Source organism: Myotis davidii, unplaced genomic scaffold, assembly GCF_000327345.1.
Source record: "Myotis davidii unplaced genomic scaffold, ASM32734v1 scaffold1706, whole genome shotgun sequence".
Lineage (NCBI taxonomy): Eukaryota > Metazoa > Chordata > Mammalia > Chiroptera > Vespertilionidae > Myotis > Myotis davidii.
Window position 1 is genome coordinate 396,059 of NW_006297026.1, and position 23,388 is coordinate 419,446.

The window sequence follows — 23,388 nt, forward strand, 5'->3', positions numbered from 1 at the left end:
CGTCAGCGGCTGGGAGTTGAATCCGCGAGACACACCCCTAGGAGGGTCCGCGCTGACTGAGGCGGCGACTGATCCGGGCCGGCTCTCTGCCAATTCAGCTTCTACTCTGGAATGCCGGCGGGGACAGGTGGTGCGGGCGGGCGCTTCTCGCTCTGGTTGCAGTGGCGGCCAGAGCACTGGGGCTGCACACGCAGGCAGTGCCATTCCCCCCTTCAGGCAACTCAGGGTACTAAGGATCAGTAGCGAGCTTGAATTTATGTAATACTGCCTCACGCCTAAGAGCTGGAGCCACTTCACAAGCAGAGGACCTGGGTTTCCTCTTGTCTTGAGTAAGGGCGATCATTACAGTGAGCGCATCACTCCACTTTGGCTCGTTATTTCAAAGTCCCCTAAAATAGCAAAGGCGTAAATTGGATCCTTTCCCTCTCTCTTTGCCAATTTCCTTTCTACAACGGAAGCAGGGGCATTTTCTGAAAAGGTAAGTCAACATGAAGGAGAATCATGACCAAAAAACATTACAGAATGAAAATGTGAAATTTTTCAGAGCAGAGACAAACCGCTCTCACCCTGCTGAATCCCCAGCATCAAGCCCTGTGCGTACAGGAAGGCTTCACTTATATAAGGTTTATTGAAGGAAAGATACATGACTAAATACTACATCAGAGTGGGGACATCTAATCCTATATGATGTGACAAATGAGGAAACTGAGACCTAGAGAGAGGAAGAAATGTGCCCAGGGTCACAGGACAGAGCCCCAGGGTTTGAGACAAAGAAACTAGAAACCTATCAACCCAGCCCTCTAATAAATAGGTACATCCTCAAGCCCAGGTGTCTAAAAGGCTCTTTTCACCCACAGGACAAGCAATGTAAGGATTGGGAAGGAAAGAAGAGATGTTTCCAGAACTAGATCCTCAGGACTCAGACTATCTCCACATGACTGATCAGGTGGAGCTTGCTGTATATAGGGAACTGGTGTTTCTGTGAATGAATGCCCACTCTATTCAGTCCCACTGCTGCAGAAGTGGCACGGGTGGCAGCAGTGTTTCAGAACAGTGCTGTTGGGGCTGGGGGTGGTGGTCAGGCATCCGAGTCCTGGGGTGGGAGCAAGTCCCTTCAGAGACAGGCTCTCCCTGTATCTCCCTAGAAACATTTGGTTCCTCGCTGAGACACACCCCTCCTTTTACAAAGGAAAGGGCTCCATCCCTCCTGTTCTCTCTGTGTAATGAAGCAGCAAGCACTGGTCCTGAAAAGATGTCACTTCCTGGCTGGGCAGCCCTGGAATAACCATTTGCCCCTCCTGAGCCTCAGTTTCCTCTTCTGGAAAATAGAATCAATTCCCCCTTTTGTACCATCTGGGTCACTGTGACGATTACCTTTGGACCATTCCAAATGTGAGACTATGTTTATGTGATGTTCTAAGCTCAAATGTGCCCCACAGAGTCATAGGCCAATTAAGGCAGGGGCCCTTCTTGGACGACTTTATGGCTGTGCCCCCCCCCCAGCTGCCTTCATATCTTCCCAGTCCTTTCATGTGCCCCCAAACCTACTGGGAACAGTGATGATCCCTTTGTCCACCTGTAGCATAAAGCTTGGGAATCCTGCATTTCAGGCAGTTCACCTATCCCCAGGTTCCAGAGGGACACTCTGACTGTTGAACTTATATTAAGGAGCCAGGTGCAGCAACTTGGCTTCCCAGAGAGCTCCCCTGATTCCCCAGGCTGTAGGACATGCCTACTCCCCCTGAGGGCCAGTGAGGGTAAGAGTCAGGGAAGTGAGAAGCTATGGGAGCTCTGCTTGCTAACTGTCCCCACCTTCTCTTTGACCAACCACACAGTCAACCTCTTTAGTCCATTCAGTAAGTGGCTCTCATCATGGTGTCATATGGGGACCCCTCTGCCATTACACCATTCTAATGGCATTCAGTGGGGTTCCTAGGAAAACACTTCTGAAACAGGTGGGTGATGCATTCATGTCCCTAGCAACTACCTCTGGAGATTCTACTCTAAGAGAGATTTGTGGGATTAGAACATGGGAAATGCCTTGGGGGGAGGTGAGGGTGAGTGGGTGGTAGCTAGTATGAGAAAAAAAAAATCCAGATTTACTCATTTAGATGGTAAAAGGAGCACATACACACACACTTACAGTCTGACTCTCAGAGAAAAAGGCAGTCAGGTTGGTAGTTGCAGGGCAAAGAAGGGACAAAATTGGGCTGTCCCGTTTCTGATATCTAATATGTCACTAACATTCTAGTGTTAATGTATACAGCAGCTCACTGGAGTATATTTGTGTTTTCAAGCCTTTCCCCATGCTCTAAGGAAAACAAAGAAATGCTTCTCTCATTGTAGATTTCATATATCAGGGCTCCTAAAAGGAGAAGAAAATTATCTTTGGGGGCAACAGTGATCCCACAAGTCTCAGAGGACCCCTCCTGGGGTAAAGAGGCATCCTGTTAAGAAGAGGGAATTATTCCCGTGTATGTCCCCAAAACTGTGTTTTCCTTAGGCCAGGTTAAGCCTTAGCAGGAAGTTCCAATGCTTCTTGCAGTCCTGGGCTGCTTCCTTTCAGGAACTGAATAACAAAGGTCCTGATACTCAGAAATCAGCCCTATGTTTAAGATTTGGGTGGGATGCAAAAGAAGAGAATCGCCCCAACTGTCAGAACTTTGGTTTTCCAACTCCTTATTTCTTAGACCCATGTGAGGTGTGTGTGTGTGTGTGTGTGTGTGTGTGTGTATAGGGTGTCCAAAAATGTATACACACACTTTGAATAATTATAAAAGTATTGCTTATTAAAATACATTTCATTTTCAAAATTGGGCTATCAGCTGTTAAAGTGTGTATACAATTTGCGGGGGGCGGGGGAGGACTGTATATATGGAATTCAGAACTTGAAAGATGAGAACTCTGCAGTCTGACCAGGGCTTCTGGTTGTCTCCACAAAAGGTTGATGATTCTGGGAGTGAGGGTAAAGGTCAGCTTGCCTTGAATACTAAGCAGTGTACTTCCAGACATTTATTTGGTTGCTGTAATCTGAAAAGACAGCAGGAGGTATTTGAAAGAGCACAGGCCTGGGAATCCAGAGGCCTGGGTTCTTGTCTTGACTCCGCCACTAATGAGACCCAGTATGACTATGAAGAAGCTAGTTGCTTGCTCTTGGGCTCAGCTTCCCTATTTGTAAGAAGGCAAAATAAATATCGTGATTCATAAGGCACTTTCTCGCTCTAACATTCAAGACCACATCCATTCTTGTCCTCCTCAAGGGCCAAAGGGCTGCCAAACTCTTGAGTCTCATCTCCAGGGAAAGCGTAGGCCTAGTCCTCAACAGTTTCTGTGACATTTTGTTGGGTCCCACCAGGCAATCAGCAGCTGAACTTATTCTGGACCTTTGTAAAAGGGCTGTCATCAGGGTCACTGTTCAAATAGGAAGAGAAACAGTGAAAACTTAATGTCAAAGAAAGTGTTGGCACTCTTTGGAGTTTAGCATAAAACACTGATGAAATATGGATTTCCCCCTTATCCTGAGCACTATGGTCAACCTGTCTTTCCAGCTGTCACTAATTTTTTAATAAAGTTTATACTATCAATAATAGGATTTTTGTCACAAAACTGGAAGGTATGCAAAATATTGAGTCAATTTGTTTCTGTTTTTATGAGTCTATCCAAATTGAATGAGCAACAGTACTTAATGAAAACACTGCTCTGAAATTCATGTTTTAACATTGCAGACAGGTTGGGTGTGTTATATATATATCACTTTATATAGTTATCTATATTCCTCCCAGAATACACTGAGTTTTATTTGTTTAGCTTTATAAAACATGGGACTTGAGAAATTAAAAGAGGAGGTGATGTGTATGCTAAATGATTGTTGCAAAGGCAAAGCAAGAGCTAGAATGGGGTCACAGAAGGCCCAGAGCATGCAGGCCAATGAGAGTCCTTCTCCTGATGAGGAATTCCAACCATTTCATGGACAGTGGAACTTATTTATTGGTGAGAGTATTACAGATGTCCCCCTTTTTTCTCCCCTTTGCCTGGCACCACCCATTTCCCAAACTACCCCAGGCCTTCACCACTCTATTGTCTTGTGTTCATGGGCAATGAAATATGCATATAAATTATTTGGTTAATATCTTCCCATTCCCTCCTCCTTTCCTCTGATATTCTGGCAGTGAGTGGAAGAGTCAGGGGTTTTAAAGCTATGGTAACACAAGACCTGGACCATTGGCAGTAGGACACTCTGCTCCGCTGAGTCAATTCACTTCTTTGGGCCTTAGTTTCTGCTCTATAAAATAGCCTGACTAGATACCTTCAAAAAGCTAGTTCAGTAGTAGGGTAAAGAGGAATCCAATCTCAAATGAGCCTTTTTTTTAAAGGAGAGACCATAAGCTTGGAGAGCCCATCACCTTGGAATTTAGTCAGCACTCACTTAGCTCTCCTTGAGCCTCAGTTTTCTCATCCATGAAAATGGGGCTAATGATAGCTACCTCACTGGGTTGTCATGTGAGTTAACTAAAATAATCTCGTGAGAGCACTTAGTCTAATGCCTGGGAAAGTAGACCTGTAACTTCATTTCTCTTCCCTTTAGATTCTCAATAGCTTTGATTTGAGCCCTTTGGTATATTTCCCACAATAATAATATACACATATTTAATGACAGGTAGCTGGCCATGGGCCTAATTGTGACCTAGACTGGCTTTGCCCTCATCCCATTTCTTTATCTGCTGTCATTTCTCACCCACCCTTCAGACCTCTCCAGTGCTCTCCTGGCTGGTGTCCCGTGGGGGTGGAGAACCTCATCCATTGAATCACACTGAGAAGTGAAACATGTACACATGACCCCTCCCAGGATACATTTACAAGAGAGGAGGAAGAGGCCAATGCTTACCCCTGGTGAAGGATTGCTGCAATGAAATACTCTAAAAGCTGTATTAAGAGCAATGGAGGAGATGCATGACATGTTGAGGTGGAGCGTAGAAGAGAATTATAAGTGGAGAACTTACAACGCCAGCCCCACTCTAAACTATGGACACTAATTTTCAGGTTCATTCACTTCAAAATTAATAGTTGATTTGGCCCTAGTTGGCGTGTGACTCAGTTGAGTGCTGTCTTGTGCATGAAAAAGTTGCCAGATTGATTCCAGGTCAGGGCATATACCTGGGTTCAGTCCTGGGTCAGGGCACATACAGAAGGCAGTCATCGATATTTCTCTCTCATGTCAAACTCTCTCTTCCACTCTATAAACATGTCCTCTGGTAGGACTTTAAAAATAAATAAATAAAATTGTTACAAAGTTAATAGTTCATCTGGCCAGGGCAGTTTCGATTTGATCAAACCACAGCAGTTAGATTGAAAAACAGGATCCGTTTTGTGTTCATCCTGCATGAGCCGGAGCTGGGCAAGCCCATTATCCACTCAGCCCTGGGCCAGCAGCACCAGCTCACAGGGGCAGAGTAGAAAGAGTACCAAGCTGGATGCCATGAAAACAGTATTTGAAGTCTTAGTTTTGTCTCTAGCTCATTGTGTGAACCTCGACCAGTTGCTTAATGTCTCTGGAATTTACTTGCTGACCTTGGTAAACTAAGGGGCTGCATTAGGTTACCCTGAAGGCCCATCCCAGCAGCAGCTTTCTGTGATCTAAGCTATGCTAGCTAATGAGAACAGCTGGGGAAGGACACCACTCTCTTTAGCTTTTGTGGGGGCAATGTCGGAAAAAACCCACTACCAAAGATAACCCTCCAGCTGAGTCAGAAAAGCAGAACTTAACTGAGGAGGAAACATTCTTAGATCATGTGGATAAGACAGAAACTCGAAATAAGCCTTCGGGGCTTCTACTGACTTGGGTGAAAGTCAAAACTGAAAGACTGGGAAAAAGAGTTGAGAACTGACCTCTAACTGACACAAAAGCCCTAGGTAGGTTTTAATAATGGGAATAATAACAATAAGAATTGCCTTGTCTGGCCCACTGTCTCCCATTTGTTTTGGTACTCTGGAATCTTGGCAGGAGAAGAGCACACTCATTGCTGATCTCCTGACTGGCCTCCTGGGGAGGTCTAATTTTGAATAATAAAATACAAGAGCTGAAAATTATATTTCAGAGCAACATGACGGATTTGAAGGAAGCTAGCCTCGAGGCCAAAGTTGCTCCCAGAAAAAGGATTTATTTATCACTAAAATGGGCTTGAAAGGGAATGTCTTATAAAAATAACCCAGTAAAAGAAGTAAATTAGTTTAGAGAAACCATACATGTCACAAACTAAATGAAAATTAATTTTTGATAAGAGAAAGTCAAACCAGAGGCCAATAAAGAACTTAACTGGGCTTTATAGTAAAACCTAGAGATGGACTTGTTTTTTATGTACATATTTTCAAGATCCACACTTCATCAAATGACTTTAGAATGCAGAAAACTACATTAGAGCAGTGTGTGTGTGTGGGGGGGGGTGGCAGGGAGTGAACTTGGTAATGGGAATGCAGATTGGTGCAGCCATTATGGAAAGCAGTATTGAGTTACCTCAAAATATTAAAAATGGAACTGGCTTATGACCCAGCTATTTTATTTCTGGGAATATATTAGAAGAAACCTGAAACACTAATTCTAAAGAATATACACACCCCTGTGTTCACTGCAGCATTATTTACAATGGCCAAAATCTTGGAAGCAGCCCAAGTATGCATCAGTAGAGGAGTGGATAAAAAAGCGGTGGTACATTTACACAATGGAATATTATGCAGCCATAAAAAAGGAAATCTTACCTCTTGCAACAGCATGGATGGACCTGGAGAGTATTAAGTTAAGTGAAATAAGCAAGTCAGAGAAAGACACGTACCATATGATTTCACTTATATATGGAATCCAATGAACAGATTAAACTATCAAACAAAATACAGATGGACTCATAGATACCGAGAACAGACTGACAGCTGTCAGAAGGGAGGGACCTCAGGAGGGCTGGGTGAAAGAGGTGAAGGAATTAAGCAAAGAAAAAACTCCTCAACACAGACAACAGGACGGTGATTACCAGAGAGAACTGAAGGTGGGGGAGGTAGAATTGGGTAAAGGAGGAATAAATGGTCATGGAAGGAGACTTGACTTGGGGTGGTGAACACACAATACAATATACAGATTATGTATGATAGAATTATACACCTGAAACCTATGTAATTTATTAGTCAATGTCACCCCAATAAAGTCAATAAAAATTTTAAAAGACACTTTGAACATTTATCTTCATTAGGTCCAGGCCAACAGGGGCCAGGCCAAGAGACGTTGTGAGAGTTTAATATAAATTTTATTATATTATCTCACAGCGGACTGAGACCAGGGTGTCTGTGTCAGCACCGAGGGAGTGTTTATGTTTTCTTATATAGGGACTGGGTCAGGGTTGCACTAGCCAGCTGGGATAGCTGCCTAAACAACAGGACGTCCTTGGGAGATAGCAGGATGTCTGGTGGGAGCAACCAAGTTGGCAGAGGGGAATGCCTGAGTCAGTTGGGGAGTGTATCTTATCTTCTGAAGGTGCAGGCCATTTGCTGCTAGCTATGGGAAAAAACTTATAACAATATATTTCAGAAAACATGTCCAAACAGGAGAGTCAAGGGTAGTACATCCTAACAATCTTCACTGAAGAAAGTTGCCTTCGTGGGTATCATCTTGTGGAAGATTTACCTGAAGCAGAAGACAATATTCAAACCCCTAGTGAAGAGACAAAATGCAGTTGGTAGGGCTAAATGAAGGGTTAGAAATGTAACGGATGGTCGAGGGGAAGGCAACATGTCAAGGATGCCAGCTCCAGTGCTCTGCATAGTGATAAGATATGGCCGGACTGCATAGTGATAAGATATGGCCGGACTTGGTGATGCCTCCTGTAAGCTAACCCCAGAATGCTTAGCAAACTATGCCAAGAATAGCTCCTGTACTGAAAACTTATTATGTGTCTGGCTCTTTACTGGTCACTTTACATGCCTTCTCTCAACTTTCCCAGCACCCCATGAGATAGTGACTTTTGGACTTATTTTACAGATGAGTAAACTGGCATTCAGAGTTCCAACCACACAGCTAGGGAAATAGTGGAGCTGGGACTTGAACCCAAAATCTGTCTAATTCCACAGCCTGTAATAACTATATTGCTCCAATGATGCTCATCCAGCTCAGGGGTGTCTGGACATGAGCTGGAGGGTATGAAGTATCCTGTCCCAAAATGAAATATCAGGAGACTTAGAGGCATCATCCTAAGCCAAAGAGCTGGGCAAAGAGGGATCATAGTGTGTGTGTGTGTGTGTGTGTGCGCGCGCGCGTCCATGCCCATGCACCCACACTCATTCTCATGTTCTGAGGACACTGAAAGAGATAGAGAGCAGGAGACCAGAGCCTAGATTTCAGTAAAGAGGGGAGCAGAGATCTAAACACTGCTGATTGGATAATTCGATGCATACATAGCTTTGGGACATTACCCATATTTGTCTGATACTGTTATTTTTTGGAAGTGTCAGAAGGAACTTTGTCCGGTTTACTGCGCAATAACCTTCTAGAAGGCTAGGACTTAGGCCTCTTCATTTAAAAAAATTCTCCATAGTACCCGACAACAATAATATTTGGTCTAGAGAGCTTTTCAGTTTACCAAATACTTTCACAAACACTAACTGGACCTTAACCACTTGGCAAAGCAGATATCTTTGTCCTCACATTATATGTGAGGAAATAGAGTCTCTGGGGCCTGAAGGAACTTGGCCGAGGGCACACAGCTTGTGTGGAGTTGCCACTGCCGACCACTCCTATGCACATATGCCAACACGAGGTAATGACCAAGGCACCTCATAAAGGATCTAAAACTGAGTAGGTGCTCAAGAGATGTTCGTTTCCCCCTACTTGACAACTTATAACTAAAATAATGTTGTTTTCTTTCTACTAAATACATCCTACCAGAAATGCCAATATCTTTACCAGAGACTGGGCCATGTTCTCAGATAACTTAGCATCCATGTAAGGAAATACAGCTAACATGCATGGACATGAGGATAGTGAGTGATTGACCAATCTGTTGCACTGGCTATAATGCAATGATATCTCAGAGTGGGCTGGAATGGTTAGAGGTTTCCCAGCAAACATTGGAGGGGTCTGGAATATCCAATCAATAAACTTCCCCCTCCTTTCTGTCTTGGTCCCAGAAAGAGGAACTTTCATTTACATAAACTGCTTTTTATTGATTTCAGAGAAGAAGGGAGAGGGAGAGAGAGATAGAAATATCAATGATGAGAGAGAATTGTCGATTGGCTGCCTCCTGCATGCTCCACACTGGGGATCGAGCCTGCAATTCAGGCATGTACTTTGACCGGGAACTCAACCGTTGACCTATGAACTGTTCATAGGTTGATGCTCAACCACTGAGCCACACTGGCCAGGCTGTTTGTGTTCTTGTTTTATTCCGCATGAGTGAAATCATACAGGTTTCATCCTTTTCCATCTGACTTATTTCACATAGCATAATACTCTCAACGTCCATCCATTCTGTCCCAAATGGCAATATTCCATCTTTCTATGGCTGAGTAGTAAATGTTTTATTCAACACTAACTTCATAAAAAAATGAATACCTAATACAGCCAGATTTTGTCAAATGAGGAAGACCTAGCACGATATAGAAAATTTACTATAAAGGCATTATTCTATTCTCCAAGCCTCCTTTATGCTCTGTTATACACTAGAGTTCATAGCCTAATACTCAAATTAAAACTGAGAATAAGAGATTCAGGTTGAATTGTGCCCTCCCACCCCAATGTTCCCAAAACTAATCTGAAATGACAAAGCTGGAATCCTTCCTAGGAGTATTTACAAACCATTCTTTATATAAAAGAACATAAGAACTCCCCCAAAGCCAAAGAAATAAAATGCTCTGAGCAGGTCCTTTTCCTGCCCTTCCTGTCTCAGAAGTATGCAGCAAAGACTCTTGGTCAGTGCTGCAGGCTGCTCTTTTATCTGCGTAACCTGAGTGCCTTTGACACAGGTCAAGTGTCAGGCTCACTCTCCAGTATTCAGGCTCCAGTCAGCTGCCTCCATTGTAAGTCTTTTGCAGTTGGATGGATGGCTTGGCCCTTATGTCTTGAGGCCTGGAATCTCCTGGGCAGGGATTGGATTTCACTTTCCATGTCTACAGTGTTTGTACCAAGGTTATTAATAATATTCTATACAGGGGGATCATATTGAAAGCAAGATGGAATCCACGGCAAAAAGCCTGCAGCCTGAAGTTAGGCTGAGCCATGCTCCCAGGAGGACACCGAGTCACCCTAAGCAGGCAGCCACCTCTGGGAAACTTTGAGATGTGTCCAAGTCAACCCTGTCTAGGACACAGCATCTTCCTTTCTATATCAGCCCTTCCCTTCCAGGCTTCCCACCCACATCTGGAAGTGTGTTTCACTGCCCAAAGGGGAAGAAAGAAACCTGAGGAACACCTCAGGTGTTACCTCCAACAAGGTGTTAGGGACCCAGAGGATCCCCTTCTCTAAAATGCAGTTTAAAATGAATGAATGAATGAATCATAAGACAGTATTGTAATAACTATGTATGGTGCCAGATGGGTACTAGAATTATCAAGGGGATTACCTTATAAGTTACATAAAATCTAACCTCTATGCTATACACCAGAAACTAATATAATCTGGGGGGGGGGGGGATCACTTCGTAAGTTATTTATGTCTAACCACTATGCTATACACCTGAAACTAGTATAAGACTGAATGCTCACTGTAATTGGAAAATAAAAATGGTAATGGAAAAAATATGCAAGAGAAGGGGGAAAAGTCACTGAACTGTATACTTAAAACATAAATAAATAAAGTGCAGAGGGGGAAAGATTGTGACTTATACCAGCCCAAGAATCAATAAGACCGTTGGAGGAGCACACAGCTGGAAGAACACACTCTCTGGAGTCAGACCAGGATTTGGATCTCAGTCCTACTCCTTACCAGCTATGTGGCCTTAGGCAAGTACATAGCCTTCCCGATCCTCAGTTTCTTCCTCAGTCTATTAGAGGTGATAATGATGCACTGTCTTGTATAGTATTCAAGAAAAATTAGAGAGATAATACACCTTTTATAGGACCTGGCAGAGTATAGGTATCCAATGAATGGCAGTTCGTGTTACTGAACAAAATAGAAGGCTGATCCTTCTTAGTGTCCTTCAAATCCTGAGTGCATCCACTCTGGCCAAGAATTACTCTTCTCAGATAAGTCATTGGATATATACATATGTTTTACTATTTCTTCTACCTTCATGTTTTTAATTACTGTACCAGATGAATTTATGACTAGAAAGCTCCATAAGATGTCAATAATTACAGAAAACAATAATACTCTTAGCCGCCATACAATTTTATTCCCTTCCCCTGGGGCAATCACTGTTTTCTGTTTCTTTTGTAGTTTGGGGACATTTTTGTAAGCAAGTGCACTTAAGAATACACATATAAAAATAGATAGTGTTGGTTTGTGTGTGTTTTTTGAAAAATAAAATGTATGTTTCAGAAGTATGTTTTAATACTTTATTAAAGTATAATATGCACGTGAACATGAGATAAGTGTACAGCTTGATGAGTTTTCAAACTGAACATACATGCAATCAGCACTCAATGTAAAAAACATACCATCACCCCAAAAGCCTCTTTTCTGTTCCCTTCCAATCAATAAACCCCCAACAGTGGCCACTATTCTTTTTTTATCCTCATTGAAGATATTTTATTTTATGTTTTTATTTACTTTAGAGCAGGGGTCCTCAAACTACGGCCTGCGGGTCACATGCAAATACAAATCTTGTATCTGTACCTGTTTTCTTTTTTTACTTCAAAATAAGATATGTGCAGTGTGCATAGGAATTTGTTCATAGTTGTTGTTTTTTTAAACTATAGTCCGGCCCTCCAACGGTCTGAGGGACAGTGAACTGGCCCCTTGTTTAAAAAGTTTGAGGACCCCTGCTTTAGAGAGAGAGGACAGGGGGAAAAGAGAGAGAGAGAGAAGGAGAGAGAGAGAAACATTGATCTCTTGTAAGCCCCCCGACCAGGGGTCAAACCTGCAACCTAGGTATGTGAGCTGACTAGGAATTGAACCTGCAACCTTTTTCTGTACAGGATGATGCTCCAACCAACAGAACCACTCAGCCAGGGCCAGTGGCCACTATTCTGACTTACAACAGCATAAATTAGGTTTGCCTGCTTTTGTACTTTATATAAATTGAATCATACAGTATATTAATTTTATGTTGCTGTTTAACAAATTGCCACAAACTCCACAGCTTAAAACACATAATTATCATCCCAGATCCTGTAGGTCAAAAATCCAGGCTCAGTGTAGCTGGATTCTCTTCTCCGGATCTTACAGGGCTGAAGTCAGGGTGTCAGCCAGGGCTGGACGCTCATCTAGAGCTTACGTCCTCTTGCAGGCTCCCTGGTTGTTGAAAGAAATCATTTCCTTGTGGTTTCAGGACTGAGATCTCATTTTCTTGCTGGCTGTCAACAGGGGGTCAGTCTCAGCAACTACAGGCCACTCACATTTCTTGTCACAAGGCTCTCTCTATGCTAAAGCCAGCAGCACAGAACTTCTCTCATGTTAACCTCCCTTGTGCTTCAACTTTCTGATTTCCTCTTCTGCAAGCAGGCAGAGAACATTCTCTGCTTTAAAAAGAACTCATTTGATTAAGTCAAGCCTACCTGGATAACCTCCCTATTTTAAGTTTCACTGATTTGGGACTTCAATTGAATCTGCAAAATTCCTGTATAGCAGTACCTAGCTTAGTGTTTAACTGCATAACCAGTGGAAGGTATGTGTACACCAGGCTCCAAGAATCTTGAAGGGCCATCTTAGAATTCTGCCTACCACATGCATATTTACTCTTTCTTGTCTGGTTTCTTTCACTCAATGTGATGTTTGCACAATTCATCTATAGTGTGAGGAACAGATATTTTGGTGAACATGCACACATATGGAAATAAACATTTTTGTTACAAGGCACTAAGAATTTGGAGTTCTTTATTATCAAAATAACCCAGCCTATCCTGACCAATACAGAAATTTGGAAGTGAAATTGCTACAATCAAGGGAAATAGATATTGCCATGTTCCCCTCCAATAAGGCAGTACCATGAATATTGTATAAGAGTGCCCTATTTGCCTCATCCTTATGATAGAAGTCTATGTGTATGTATAAATTTGGCCAGCCTGGACTTTATTTTGTACACTTATATAATAAGGATTTTACCCTGTGTAAGGATCTAGGAAAGCATGTTAACCTCATTGCCTGCCTGAACCACTGCTATTACCACCAAGTACTGTGGGTGATCCTTACTGTGCTCTATTTTTTTCATGAGACATGTCACTCCTAAATATTTCATGTATTTACTAATTTATGATGTTTATTGTTTGCTATCCCCACTCATCTGGGGATGAGTACTAATAAAAGGGTAATATGCTAATTAGACCAGATAGACCTTACATCTTCTGGATATTCTTCTGGACAAAGCTGCGACTGCGAGGTCCAAGGCAAGCCGCCATTGCTGGGAGAGCCCATCGCAGAGCCCCAGCTGGGTGGACAGGGCCTACCTGTAGGTGGGGATCAATGGCAGAGTCAAGGGTGCAAGCCGGGCTTAGGGAACACCCCCTCCCCAGTTCACAAATTTTGTGCACTGGGTCTCTAGTTAAGATATAAGCTTCTGCAGAGCAGGGATCTTTGTTGGTTTATTGCTATATCCCAAAGGTCTAAAAGAGTGCTTGACACTAATAAGTGCTTAAAAATATTTGCCAAATGAAGAAATAAATTTAACCCAATATGTGAACTTTAGATTGTAATTTTTAATTTTAATAAATTATTTTTACAGTTCTGTGATCATATTTTCTAAATCAGACAAGATACTCTCCAAAAAAGAGGTTTTCTGGATTTAAATGTGGGAAACGTTTTAATTATGTATTTATATCTTTTGAAATTCCTTTACCCTGCTTTCTCTATCTCTTTTTTTACTTTACATAGTTGTATTAGAGAATTTTAAAGAATACTCTAAATTCTTTTTGGATATGCCTGTAAAATTGAGACTATTGCGGAAAACAGATTTAGAGATGTTCTCTTCATAGAGCATTGTACCATACCAATACAGTAAACATTTATCCCTGCAAATTCCATCCTGAAATAGCTTTCCTTCTCACTGCGACTAATCAATATGCTGCTCCTCCTTCAAGATCAGAGTCAGTTAGGATCCAGAGCTGAACTGTCAAAGAGAACTTTCTGTGACAATGAAAATATTCTCCTTTTGTACTCTCTGATACCATAGCCTCTAGCTACCTGTGGCTAGTGAGCACTTGAAATGTGGTTAGAGTGACTGAGGAATTACATTTTAATCCAACTTAATTACAAGTCACTTTTATTCAATTTAATTTTAAGTGAGTTAAATTTAGATGGCCACATGTGACTAATAGCTAACATATTGAACAGCACAGCTCAGAGGAAAGAGATAGAAAAGTGAAATCCATTTTTTTTTTTTTAATATATTTTATTGATTTTTTACAGAGAGGAAGGAAGAGGGATAGAGAGTTAGAAACATCGATGAGAGAGAAACATCGATCAGCTGCCTCCTGCACACCCCCTACTGGGGATGTGCCTGCAACCAAGGTACATGCCCTTGACCGGAATCGAACCTGGGACCTTTCAGTCCGCAGGCGGACTCTCTATCCACTGAGCCATACCGGTTAGGGCTGAAATCCATTTTTGATCCTTGGATTGTGGCAGCTAGACAGATCCTGAGACTCAGGTGAGAGAAGAAGGTGCCAGGTCGCTTTCTTCACAACCTCTTCCTGAAAGTGATGCAGAAAAAAAGAATAAAGTGTTCTTAACTGTCTCTCCTCAGGTAGGGGAGCCTGGGCTGGTGGACAGAAGGACTTATGCTCCTATAGTCATTGGACATCACCTTGACTTGTTTCTCCATGTGATCATTGGCTTAGGCTGTGATTACGTGGGCCCGCCGACTCGAGTTTGAACTCAGGATGTGAAATGGGAATATATATATAATTTCAGGGAGGAAGGGAGAGGGAGAGAGAGAGAGAGAGAAACATGATGAGAGAGGATCATTGGCCTCCTGCCTCCTGCATGCCCCCTACTGAGGAGGGAGCCCGCAACCCAGGCATATGCCCTTGACCTGAGTCGAACCCAGGACCCTTCAATCTGCAGGCCAACGTTCTATCCACCGAGCCAAATAGGCTAGGGCCTGAAATAGGAATTTTGGAGACATGGGTTTCACAGCTCACACACAATTCCCCTGCTCATACTATGCTTTGTGCAGCTCACCCTGGGGGTATATGCAGAGAGGTACTCTGTTTGCCTGCTGGAGAATTGAACTTTTCAGAGAGGGTGGCGATTGCTGAAGCAGGTAATGGAGCATATAGAGGTAAAGTCTAGATAGGTTATCTAATAAATTAAAAAAAAATAAACTTGAGGTTTCACAAAAGCAAAGAAAAAGAATATTACCTACTTTGAGTTACTTCTTGGAGCAGAGAATATCTGGCTCTACTGCACTGTTGTAAAATTAATTTGAAATTGAGAAACTGTAATATATTACAGCTATCAGTCTCTCTGGGCGATTTTACAATCAACATGTAGGATATGACAAGGGAAAGATGCCAATAACATATTAATGTGGTATTCGGTGTTCAGTCTTCTTTATGCAGCAGAATATTACAGCTGAGCAAAAAAATGATCAAAAAGTTGGTTTTCTTTTATACAAAGAAACAAGAAGGAAACTTGAACTTTAAATTATACCATCTGTCATTTTCCATCGATTGACTCTTGCTCATTAAGAAAAATTCCAAGCTAGAATATCATTTTTGTCTTTTGAGCTCTTCAGAATGTATGGTATTCAGCAGCCTTGGTTTCTTTCTTTTTCTTTCCTTTGCCTTTTTTTCCATATTGGCAGCTGCCGAAGAAGAATGGGACACTCTACCTCATGGTGTTTCCCTTGTTATTTCAGTTCCTCTGTAAATATATGTCCATGTAGGTTAATACCTGAAGTTCACCTAGAGACATGAGCAACCCAAGTCACACATCCCATTTTCTCTCTTTTTTTTTTTTGCATGCCATGCTGGTGCAAGAAGGTATTTTTCTTCTCTTGAACAGAAAAGAACCTGTACTTAGCTCTACCATAAACTAGTTGTGGGATCTTAGGGAAGTTAATTTCCCTGATTCTCAGCTTCTGCAATTGTTAAAAAGAAGATACTAATGAAAGGGACAGGATGGCTGACATAGTTTTCTTTCTCTCCCATCATGCCATGGTTCTTCTCAGTGAGATATTTCAACCCTCTGCAACAATTAATGCTGACGTGATGTGGACGTGCTAGGTAACTGGCAGAGAGCAGGCGCTCAATAAACATGACTTTCATTCCTCCCTTCCCTCTGTTCTCAGCAAAGCAGCTAGAGCTGGATGTCAAACAGCAGCCCCTTGTTCTTATCCCTGCCCTCTGTTGCCAGAGATAAAATGAAGGCACAAAGCAAGAAACACTCATAATTGGAACATGCTTACAATGAAAACCCAGGTCTAAATGGGCCCTGTGAAAAATCGCAAGTCAGAAGTTTATCTTCATTTGTTTCACTACACTCCCCACACCCACACCCCTGTGGGTCTATTTCCTTACTGTACCTTCTCATGGGATCAGCACCTCCACTCTTCTCACACCCTCCCAAAACCCACCCTCAGATCCTTCATTCAGATTATAGTGTAGATGAGTGATAATCCTCCTTGCTCCATGTATATTTGCACACAGTTCAGAATCTTCAGTTAAAACGGATTGTTCTCTGAGTATAAAATCTCAGGCATTAGTGAATGAATATCCTCCATTTCAAAGACCTTTTCTGAAGTTTTGAAAATAAATCCATGTAATTACATGCCTAGAGGGATGAGCCAACACCACAGTTCCTTCTTGAACCATGGTCATGGCCAAACATTTTCTCAATGGAGATTGCTCAAGTTATTATACACAGGAAACAAATCCTCCTAGGTCCCTGTCAGTTTGAAGAAGTGGGTGTTGCAGAGAGCAATTTGCCAGAGCCATGGGAATAAATTGTGACAGAATAAAATGCTACAGTTTGAAGAGAGGTTTTTGTGAGAAGGCATGTTAGAGATAGAAGCAAGGTTGACACCAAAAGAATGAAAAGAACTGGAGGAATAAGTCTAGGCTTGAACAGATAGCATTTACACTGGGGTAGAGAACGATAAAGGAATCTGGATTTCCAAATAAAGTCTTTAGGGAGGAAGCAAATGATTTTTTAAGAGACTAGAACAGCCCTGTGGTGGGTTATGAAAACACCCAGATTTGAAAATCTGATGAAACCCAAGGGCCTTCTCTGGAGAAAAGTCAACACAAACATGGATTTTATAATCAAACTCAGGGAGTTTTCAGCTCCCACCCCAAACCCATGCATGGACTCTAGGTCCAAAATTAATCTAGGTTATCAGAGACCGTAAAAGTGAAGCCGTTCAGTCATAGTTTCCTATCTTCTTGGATGTGTAGACCTGGGACTGCCTTCTCACTTGGGAAGGGGCCTGGACTTGTCTTCAGAGTGACTCCTGTTTGTATTGGTTCTAAACAATCCCAAAATAGCCTTGGGCTCTGGAATTTATTAAGGATCCATATATAAGATTTGAGGGTTCCCCTGTTAGTTTCTTTTTTTAAAATATATTTTATTGATTTTTTTACAGAGAGGAAGGGAGAGGGATAGAGAGTTAGAAACATTGATGAGAGAGAAACATCGATCAGCTGCCTCCTGCACACCCCCCACTGGGGATGTGCCCGCAACCAAGGCACATGCCCTTGACCGGAATCAAACCCGGGGCCCTTGTGTCTGCAGGCCGACACTCTAGCCACTGAGCCAAACCAGTTAGGGCCACATGCTGCTTCTTTAAACACATGACCTCCAGGCAACTACATAGGTTTGTGAATACAAAATCACTTCTGCTCCCGAAATGCATATAACTTGTTGGATTTTGTAAAAATTGTTTTTTTCTACCATTTAATTTTATGTTCCCCTAGATTTTAGTTGATAAGGTATGTCTTTTGAAAGAGGAATTATATTTTAGAAAAAAAAAAGCAGAGGCACCAGTGGTGTGGGCGGCTTCCTTCCCACTTGATAACAGAGGTTTGGATCTATTAGGAGATTGTGTGAAAAGGTAGCAATTATTCTTGGGTTCAATACTTGGTGTAGCAGTTGGCCTATGAAAAGCAATTCTCTTAAAAAATTTTAAAACATCTCATTTGTTAACTTTTTGAACTATCTCACAGAACATAAAAGAGAAATGATCACAAATAGCAGACATTTTACAGAATAATAAAGTCAGACATTGCATCACATAAATAACAGATTTCTGTTGGTTAATTTAACTTGTCTTTATACAAAAATCAGGTACTGTCCCTTTTGTCCGACCTGCTGCCATCTGAGATATATTTGGCTTTTCGCCAACTTTATAAATTGAATTAAAACTGCCTACAAAAAAATAAAAAAATAATTTAAAATGATGTGTTTTTCAATTTACCTGCAATGGTGTGGCATTTAGCTGATATCCATGAAATATCCAATGTGCTGGGGTTTGCTGTGTTTCCCATATTAAAGCACATTTGTAAAATATTTAAAAAAATTTTCTTACAGCTACCTGGAATGAATGTCCAGTCATCAACTCTGTTATTTTAGCTCTCAGTTATACTTTCCCAGCAGCAAAATAAATTTTGATTAACGTGATTTCCCCACATGCTTCTGATGAATATGATGGTCTCACAATGACACTCTGCTCTGCCATGTAACATGGTAAAGTACAGGGGTGGTGCTTCCTGAAAGACAGCACATTCCTTAAGAGGAGACAGAAGAGGGGGGAACGAAGTGGGAAGGAGAAGAGAAAGGAGGAAAGAGGAGGAAAAAGTGGAGGAGGAGGAAGGAGGGAGGAAAAGAAGGAGGAGGAAGTAGAAGACATGAAGGAAGAAAAAAGAGGACAACGAGGGGTGTGGGAGAAAATTCTTGAGAGTTGAGAGCAGCCCTGATATGGAATTTTGAATGGACTTATTTGAAATGCAGAAGCAAATGAGTAATTAATTACCCAACACCACAATGCTTCACAAGCAGGTTGAGATCAGTTATAGAAAAATAAGAAAGCTACACTCCTGGCCAGATGATACAAATGAAATCACAAATCTACTAGAAGGTGCCAACTAACCATGAAATGTCCAAGTGGCTTCAAAATGGTTCCATATCCTTAAGGGAGTTTCTCTTAATCCATAGCTAAACTCCATGGGATAGTAATTTCATAATACATTATCAGATATTACTTGAAAAGCAGTGCTCCATGGTCAAATTAATGTAGGAAAAAGCTGAGTCAGATAAAATATATATGTAGTTGTAATGGCAAGGCTTCTTAGACTCTTTAGTGCTGATTGACATTATACATCTCCCATAGAGGGATATAGCACATTATAAAGAGTTTCCCAAACATACTTGTCAGTGAGTGCATTGCTCACAAAATGCCTATTAATATCTCATTGATCTAGTATTCCCTGAAAGAGTTTGGGAAATGTGGCTGAGTAATTTCAGGTGATTTTTAGGGTATCTGGTTCAAGGGTACAGAAGAGAAAAGATGAGGGTCCCTAAAAGGTGGGCAGAGGAACTCAAAAGACAAGCTTTTTTTATTACATTTATCTTGACTGGCCTTGGACTGGTCATGGTAAGAACCCAATTCTTGGTTTCTCTGAGGGTAGTGGACAAACCTATGGGCCCTGCATCTGTACAGCCTGTTTTCAAGATTCCTCAACAGCTCTACCTATGAACAAGGATTATTCTGCGTCTAGCCCAACACATCTAGAATGAATTCAGAGTGTGAACACTGGGCTTTCCAAACAACCAGGGGACCACAGTTAATTTGCATGATGCCTAAGGACTGCAACCTGAATTTGTCATAGCTACTAGGGACTTTGCCAATAATCAATGGTTGATGAGACTGGGGAAAAGAGAAACAGAGCCAATGAAAATGGCAGCCCTGGTCAGTGTAGCTCAGTGGTTGGAGTGTCATGATGTAAACTGAAAGGTCATGGGTTTGATTCCCAGTCAGGGCATATACCTCAATTCCCAGTCGGAGAGCTTTCAAGAGGCAACAGATTAATATCTCTTTCTTAGATCAATATTTTTCTCTCTCTCTCTCCCTCCTTCTCCTTCTCCTTCTCCTTCTCCTTCTTTCTCCTTCTCCTTCTCCTTCTCCTTCTCCTTCTCCTTCTCTTTCTCCTCCTCCTCCTTCTTCTTCTTCTTTTTACCATGGAATGGTGGACAGGTTAAAGAATTTCAACAGAGTTATAGATGTTGGCTAAGAGCTTTAAACACACACACACACACACACACACACACACACACACACACACACACACAGAAGAGTCCTGCCATTTCACACGTTCATGACCTTAAACCACTCACATATTTTCTGGAAAGTGACATTTCCTCTATAGCCCTTTTATTGTGTCATTTCATAAATTTGGAAATTCAAGCTTTCCTGGAACAACTAAGTTTCTCCAAAAGATGGGAGTGTTAGGTTAGTGAAATGTAACTTTTCTGCTCTACTTCTGATGCTCTGATGTTTTCCATGTAATTGTCCTTGACATTTAATTGAAAGCACCATGTTTTTTACTAAACAACCCATTTGAGCCCTTGATGGTCACTTAAGACCTACTTCACTGCCAGCTGGCACTCATCTGAGGCCAAGAGTATGTTGTAAATGTATGCTTCAGCTCTGTGTGCTGCAGCCATCTATTGATCTTGTGGTTCTTGGGGAAGTGGTGTCTTATTATGTTTTTAAGTTTTATCTTCTAATGAAGGTTCTTTGGCGTCCCATGGTTTCATATCTGCAAAATCAATTATGACTTCAATAGCACTGACAATATACGAAATTTGTGAAAAGAAAATAGAAAAATTACTACCTGATGGATGAGAAATGGTTTTGACACTTAGAAACAGAAAGTGTTTCTCCATATCTCTTCTAAATGATGCCTGATGTTGATATAAGAATTTATGTAATTTGTTCAATTGTGGGGACCATTGCATACTAAATTTTAATAGTAGTCAAATCTGTTATGATAGGGAATAATATTCCTTCAAAAGGTTTTATTCCAGCCTTCTTCTTCTAGGCCAGAGGTGGGCAAACTTTTTGACTCGAGGGCCACAATGAGTTCTTAAACTGGATGGGAGGGCCGGAAAAAAAGCATGGATGGAGTGTTTGTGTGAACTAATATAAATTCAAAGTAAACATCATTACATAAAAGGGTATGGTCTTTTTTTTTTTTAGTTTTATTCATTTCAAACGGGCCGGATCCGGCCCGCGGGCCACAGTTTGCCCACGGCTGTTCTAGGCCCATCATATCAATTCCATAACAATTAACATATGTTTATGGAATTCTACTGCAGGAAAGCCAGAGGAAGACATAATTAGGCATCTAGAATTATAGTTGAAATGAATGGGACAATAGGCCTTAGTCCAAAGGTTTGCATTCAATCAGGAAAGGCTTAATAGTCAAGATTAACAAAAGCTAAATGTTGCCTTAATTATTTGAAGGCACTTTTGATAAAGAAAGACACAGATGTAGGGTTTAAGGTTTGGAGAAACTTTAACAGGAAAATGATCATACGCCTCCCTGTAATGAGACCAGAGTAAAATGTTATTCTATCTCAGTTACTCCGAAGTGGCTGGTGTTGGAAGTCTGAAGACAAAGGAATTAAAAATTTCTACAGATGGAAGTGAGCACATGTTTAGTAGCTATCTCCCCATGGAAAAGACCTGGGCAGCAGGAACATATCCGGTCAGGTCAGTCAGAAGACAGAGAAAGGGCTATGTTCACTGAGCTCACCAATGTATCTGCACCGAGGGAAATAGTAGCAGTTCCAGAGAGCTTTGTGGGTTGCTGCTAAGGTCTTCTTTCTTGCTCTGGATACGGGATTGGCAAAGGTCACCTTGCTAAACTAAAAACAGTGTTGCAGATGGTGGGAGTATGCAAAGGAAAGGAACTGTGAACGCTTGTGTTCTGGAAATAGTAAGAGAAATTCAGTGAAACAAAGAGTATTAGATCAAGAGTATGAGAGTCCCAAAGGAAGCCTCCAACCATATTTTAAAGACCTTCCTATGCCATCCTAAGTTTGGATTTAGTTTTAGAGAAAAAATCCCCGAGGGCAGTGAGAGCAATATATAAATGCAGAAAGATTGGGAGATGTCCTTCTTTCTCTTTTTTCCTGGGGGATTCAAATTCATCAGTACGGACCTAGTTCAAACACCACTACCACACCATCTCTGAGATTCTCTGACCAATCCCACCACTCTAAACACACACACACACACCACACCACACACACACGAGACACGCACACATATACACCCACAGATAATACTTCCTCCTCAATGTTCACATTTCGCCTTGTAATTGCCTTTATTCTGGCACCTAGCCCACTCTGGTGAATGAACTATTCATATACATGCCTGCTTCATCAACTAGAACATGCCATCTGCTCAAGAGCAGAAAATGTGTTATCCATCTCTGTACATTGCTTGGCACATAGTAGGAATGAAGTGTATATTTGTCAGATGAAAAAAATTGCTATTCTATTTTCTACAGTCAAAATAGCAGTCTCAGAATTTGATTCTGCTTCTACAAAGAGAATGTGTAGTGTTCAGATTTTCTTCCTTAGCACTTTGGGAGAATATCACACATGCTGTTCACAACCAATGATTTCTATTCAATTGAGATTTGTGCAAAAGTTACTAAAGGGGAGTTATGTTTATCATTTGTTTACACTACATTACAGCTAATGCTTTGATATTCAAAATCCATTGTACTTTTGCCTCATTTAGTTTTGAAAGATAAGTCAGGAGATATTCTTTCCCCTTTAAGTAATGGACATAGTGAGCCAACAAAATACATTTAAAACACATGCATTCATTTTCCATTTGTCTTAGATCAAAATTAGATGCTTCTCCTTCATTATCTCATAAAAGCACATGATTTATTAGAGAAACTGAAACAAGTGTCATTAAAACTGATTATCCTAAGTGAATAGTGACATATATGTGGGTATGCAACTGTCATTATGATGTTAAAGTAATCTGATGACCGGTGGGATAATGTAATTTTTGTGACATTGTAAAAGATTTAAAGCAGAAGTCATTGGTGAAATCGTACCTGGTGCTCTGAAATAGGCCCTGAATGATGACCAAGAGGAAATTTGTCTTTGACTCTACCCACTGAAACAGCCCCCAGGTAAACAGGCTGCCTCAACTGCTGAGAGTGCACACTACTCCAGACCTCAGGGACAATTCTGAGCCCACATGTCTTATGCAGAAACCAGGAGACAGAAGGGAG

The 23,388-nt window shown here is 41.5% G+C and overlaps 1 protein-coding gene across 1 annotated transcript in view; it reads right to left on the reverse strand.

Moving 5' to 3' along the window:
* The window catches only part of HS6ST2 (heparan sulfate 6-O-sulfotransferase 2), a 312,930-nt gene extending 312,567 nt beyond the window's left edge, over positions 1–363 (reverse strand). The window contains exon 1 of the mRNA XM_006772723.2: positions 7–363. Within this exon, the coding sequence (XP_006772786.1) occupies positions 7–204 (198 nt within the window). The 5' untranslated portion in view covers positions 205–363. The remainder of the gene's footprint in view (positions 1–6) is intronic.
* Between the last annotated feature and the right edge of the window lie 23,025 nt (positions 364–23,388).